This window comes from Bison bison, unplaced genomic scaffold (genome assembly GCF_000754665.1).
Source record: "Bison bison bison isolate TAMUID 2011002044 unplaced genomic scaffold, Bison_UMD1.0 scf7180017864141, whole genome shotgun sequence".
Taxonomy (NCBI): domain Eukaryota; kingdom Metazoa; phylum Chordata; class Mammalia; order Artiodactyla; family Bovidae; genus Bison; species Bison bison.
The window spans coordinates 435357-440677 of NW_011494713.1; the positions used below are offsets into that span (position 1 = coordinate 435357).

The window sequence follows — 5321 nt, forward strand, 5'->3', positions numbered from 1 at the left end:
CTGGTTCCTATAGGATCACACACCTTCTGGGCTGCTTCCTGGATCCGGGTGGGGAGGTTCCTGGGGTGGGGCCCTGGCCTCATCGCTTCCTCTTTCCCCCCTTGTTCTCTTGGTGCCCCGGCCCCTTGTGTTCCCATGGTGGGTGTTGGTGTGTCTTCTGTGCTCAGGATGGCCATGCCGGCGACCCCAGTCATTTCGTGTCCTCCTCTTGGTTTAGACCAGTTAAAGGCCCTGCAGAAGAGTTATGGCAGGCTGCAACAGGATGTCCTCCAGTTTCAGAAGAACCAGACCAACCTGGAGAGGAAGTTCTCCTACGACCTGTAAGTTTGTCCGCATCACGTGTGCGCCGCTCAGGGGCTGTTAGCCATCATGCAAGAGGGCAATTCTCCTTAGCAGGAAATAACTAACTCCATCTACCAAAAAATACATAACTGAGAACTCTGTAAAGTGCAGGTGTACTAGTTAAATCGGTAATCGAAAGCCTTTAAAAATCTGTTCCAAAAGTGCTCAGATGTGACCTAAGTCAAAGTCATAGACTTTAAGGAGTTTGGTATAATATTCATGTAATTTATCACTCGGCATTGGTACTGTGGACATTTTGTTTCCTTGAGGCTTTTAAGTGTCTTTCCAAATTTTTGCAGTGAGAATGGAGTTTTTTTTTAACTTTATAGAGTTAGGATTGACAAATAATCATTGTGTGTGTTTAAGACATAAAAGCATGATATTTTGATACACCTATACATTGTGAAATGACGCCCATGTCCGTCCATAATCCCCTGTCTTTACCTTTATGTGTATGGTGAGAACACTTAAGATCTAGCAAATTGCAAGTATAAAATGCATTATTGTTAACTGTAGTCACCATGCCGTAGATTAGATCTCCAGCATGTAGTTAGGACAGTCTGTTTTAAGCTAATGACTTTAGTAGCGTACAAAAACTCTATACATATCAGAGTACTTTTGTGGTCAAAAGAATAAACATTTAAAAAGTTTGGCTAAACCCCTTAGTAAGATAGTAAAAACCAATTTAGAGGGTAGAGAGTAAAGTTGTAGTCTGTTTATTTTTCTCTCCCTTTTCCTTCATAGAAAGAGTATACCCCAGACACAGGAAATTTGGGATTCAGAGACAACCAGCTGCCCATGACCCCAGCCCTCTTTTTTCTTTGATGTATTGTTATTGTTCAGTTCGATAAGTTGTTCTGATTCTTCGTGACCTCATAGACTGTAGCATTCTAGGCTCCTCTGTCCTCTGCTGTCTCCCAGAGTTTGCTCCAATTCATGTCCATTGAGTTAGTGATACTATCCAACCATCTCATCCTCTGCCGCTCTCTTCTCCTTTTGCCTTTAATCTTTCGCAGCATCAGGGTCTTTTCTAATGAGTCAGCTCTTCGCATTAGGTGGCCAAAGTATTGGAGCTTCAGCTTCAGCAACAGAACTTCCAATGCATATTCAGGGTTGCTTTCCTTTAGGATTGACTGGTTTGCTCTCCTTGCAGTCTAGGGAGCTCTCAAGAGTCTTCTCCAGCACCACAGTTTGAAAGTGTCAGTTCTTCGGTGCTCAACGTTCTTCAGTGGTCTGACTCTTACATCCGTGCATGACCACTGGAAAAACCATAGCTTTGACTATACAGAACTTTGTCGGCAAAGTGATGTTTATCTTTTTAATACACTGTCTAGGTTTTCCGTAGCTTTCCTTCTGAGGAGCAAGCGTCTTTTTATTTCATGGCTACAGTCACCGTCCTCAGTGATTCTGGAAGCCCAGCACTGCTTCTGTGTTTTCCCCTTCTGTTTGCCATGAAGTCCTGGGACCGGATGCCATGATCTTGTGCAAGGCTCTTTGTACTTGTTTTTGGAAGGGCTGAGAGCAAGTGAAAACAGTATTTCCCTTTTGTAGATTTACAAGTTTGGAAATGGCTGTGCACCTGCTCATTGCCAATCCTGAGCTTCTGGGAAGTTGTTTGATCACAGTGACTTGCACATATTTTGTTCTTTGCTGACACAGGCATCTTTTTGTTTGCTCCGTTTAGGCTACTGTGCACTTGTCCACCTCCTGTGGCTTGTGTGTTCATGAGAATTTTATTTCCATGAATGTTTCACCAGGTCTTTCCTTGATCTCTATATTGCTGTCCAAGGTCAGATGCTCTGTCTTCCCTTTTTTCCTGCAGTTCTGATGCCCTTCTGTGTGTGGTACTCTGAGACCCAGCAAGTCCTTTGAACTAAAGGTTTGTTGCAAGAGTGAGAGGCTGAGTACAGTTACACTTGGCTCTGAAATACCTGCAGCTCCAAAGAGGCAGCCAGGGGATAGAGAGCCCTGCTCAGTCTGGTTTCTGGGTTCAGCCTTACCTCTTTCTGTCTCTGTGACCCTGGTCAGTGTTGGTCTGATCACTCCTAACTTCCTTATTTGTATGTGTGTATGTGTATATGTATTTATTTAATTGCTATTTCTTTTTGGGGGAAATATTTATTTTTTCAAGTCTGTTGAGGTCTTTTGTTCTTTTTTATTAATTCTAAATAATTTCCAGCCGTTCTGTCTTACAGTGCTTTTTGACCCCTTTCTCCCTTGCTTCTCTGTCCGAAACTCCAAACAAATGTATAACAAAACTACTCCTGGAATCCTCACGTTCTTATCTTTCTCTTTGGTATTTTCTGTATTTTTATATTGGGAATAATTTTAAATTTAAAAAATTATACAATTTTTATAATTGTAGAACTGGATTATAACCCAGTACTGTTTCCATTTATAGTTATTACAAAATAATGGCAAGATTCCCTGTGTTGTACAGTATACACCTATCTATACCCAGTAGTCTGTACCTCTCTCTCCCCACTATATTTCTCCTATATTTCCCCTCTGCCTTTCCCTCTCCCCACTGGTAACTAGTTTATATCTTTGAGTCTTCTTTTTTATTTTATATTCAGTAGCCTGTTGTATTTTTTAAATTCAACGTAGAAGTGGTATCATACAGTATTTGTCTTTCTCTGACTTATTTCAATTAGCATAATGCCCTCCAAGTCCATCCATATGCTGAAGATGATAAAATTTCATTTTTTTTTATTACTGAGTAGTATTCCTATGTGTGTGCACACACACATACATGTATCACACTTTTGATCTATTCATCTATTTATGGACACTTAGGTTGCTTCCATCGGAGAAGGCAATGGCGCAACCCACTCCAGTTTGATCTCTGGTTCCTCTGCCTTTTTTAAAACCAGCTTGAACATCTGGAAGTTGACAGTTCACATATTGCCTGCCTTTTGAGAATTTTGAGCATTACTAGCGTGTGAGATCAGAGAAGGCAATGGCACCCCACTCCAGTACTCTTGCCTGGAAAATCCCATGGACAGAGGAGCCTGGTGGGCTGCAGTCCATGGGGTCGCTAGGAGTCGGACACGACTGAGCGATTTCACTTTCACTTTTCACTTTCATGCATTGGAGAAGGAAATGGCAACCCACTCCAGTGTTCTTGCCTGGAGAATCCCAGGGACAGGGGAGCCTGGTGGGCTGCCGTCTCTGGGGTCGCACAGAGTTGGACACGACTGAAGTGACTTAGCAGCAGCAGCAGGGTGCTTCCATATCTTGGCAATTGTAAATAATGCTGCTGTGAGCATTGGGGTGCATGTGTCTTTTTGAATTAATGGTTTTGTTTTTTTCTGTAAAATTGGTCATATGGTAGTTCTCTTTTTAGTTTTTTGAGAAACCACAATACTATTTTCTGTAGTGGTTGTATCAATTTATATTCTCACCAATAGGGTACGAGTGTTAGTCACTCAGTCATATCTGACTCTTTGTGACCCCGTGGACTGTAGCCCACCAGGCTCTTTGACCATGGGATTCTCCAGGCAAGAATACTGGACTGGGTTGCCATTTCCTTCTCCAGTAGGGCACAAGGGTTCCCTTTTCTCCACACCCTCACCTACATTGGTTATTTCTGGCCTTCTTATTTGTACAAGTGGGTAATTCAATTACTTCATAGCTCTGACACTTGAAATATTCGTAAAATAAGTTCCAGGCAGGAAGCTGAAGCGATGTCTTGAAATATCTAATTGGGAGTTCAGGCTGAATTAGATTGTATGTCCCAATAATAACTTTCTGACACCAGTCGGATGTTCTGCAATTCAGTTTTTAATTTTAATTTTTTATTTTATTTTTTTTTTAGTTTTTAATTTTTAAAAATAAATTTAAAATTTTTGAACAGCTTTAGATTTACAGTCTTATTGTCGAGACAGTACAACCTGTACAACCCACACCAGATTCCTGTTGTTCACATTTTGCATTAGTATGAAGTATCAGCAAATTTGGAAAACTCAGCAGTGGCCACAGGACTGGAAAAGGTCAGTCTTCATTCCAATCCCAAAGAAAGGCAATGCCAAAGAATGCTCAAACTACAGCACAATTGCACTCATCTCACACGCTAGTAAAGTAATGCTCAAAATTCTCCAAGCCAGGCTTCAGCAATATGTGAACTGTGAACTTCCTGAGGTTCAAGCTGGTTTTAGAAAAGGCAGAGGAACCAGAGATCAAATTGCCAACATCCGCTGGATCATCGAAAAAGCAAGAGACTTACAGAAAAACATCTATTTCTGCTTTACTGACTATGCCAAAGCCTTTGACTGTGTGGATTACAATAAACTGTAGAAACTTCTGAAAGAGATGGGAATACCAGACCACCTGATCTGCCTCTTGAGAAATTTGTATGCAGCTCAGGAAGCAACAGTTAGAACTGGACATGGAACAACAGACTGGTTCCAAATAGGAAAAGGAGTACGTCAAGGCTGTATATTGTCACCCTGTTTATTTAACTTCTATGCAGAGTACATCATGAGAAACGCTGGGCTGGAAGAAGCACAAGCTGGAATCAAGATTGTTGGGAGAAATCTCAATAACCTCACATATGCAGATGACACCACCCTTATGGCAGAAAGTGAAGAGGAACTAAAAAGCCTCTTGATGAAAGTGAAAGAGGAGAGTGAAAAAGTTGGCTTAAACCTCAGCATTCAGAAAACGAAGACCATGGCATCCGGTCCCATCACTTCATGGGAAATAGATGGGGAAACAGTGGAAACAGTGTCAGACTTTATTTTTCTGGGCTCCAAAATCACTGCAGATGGTGACTGCAGCCATGAAATTAAAAGACGCTTACTCCTTGGAAGGAAAGTTATGACCAACCTAGATAGCATATTCAAAAGCAGAGACATTACTTTGCCAACAAAGGTCTGTCTAGTCAAGGCTATGGTTTTTCCTGTGGTCATGTATGGATGTGAGAGTTGGACTGTGAAGAAGGCTGAGCGCCAAAGAATTGATGCTTTTGAACTGTTGGA

General features: G+C 41.6%; 1 protein-coding gene across 1 annotated transcript in view; it reads left to right on the forward strand.

The window, feature by feature from the left end:
• GOLM1 (golgi membrane protein 1) overlaps positions 1-5321 on the forward strand; it is a 61243-nt gene that overhangs the window by 35724 nt on the left and 20198 nt on the right. The window contains exon 5 of the mRNA XM_010840171.1: positions 218-320. Within this exon, the coding sequence (XP_010838473.1) occupies positions 218-320 (103 nt within the window). The remainder of the gene's footprint in view (positions 1-217; positions 321-5321) is intronic.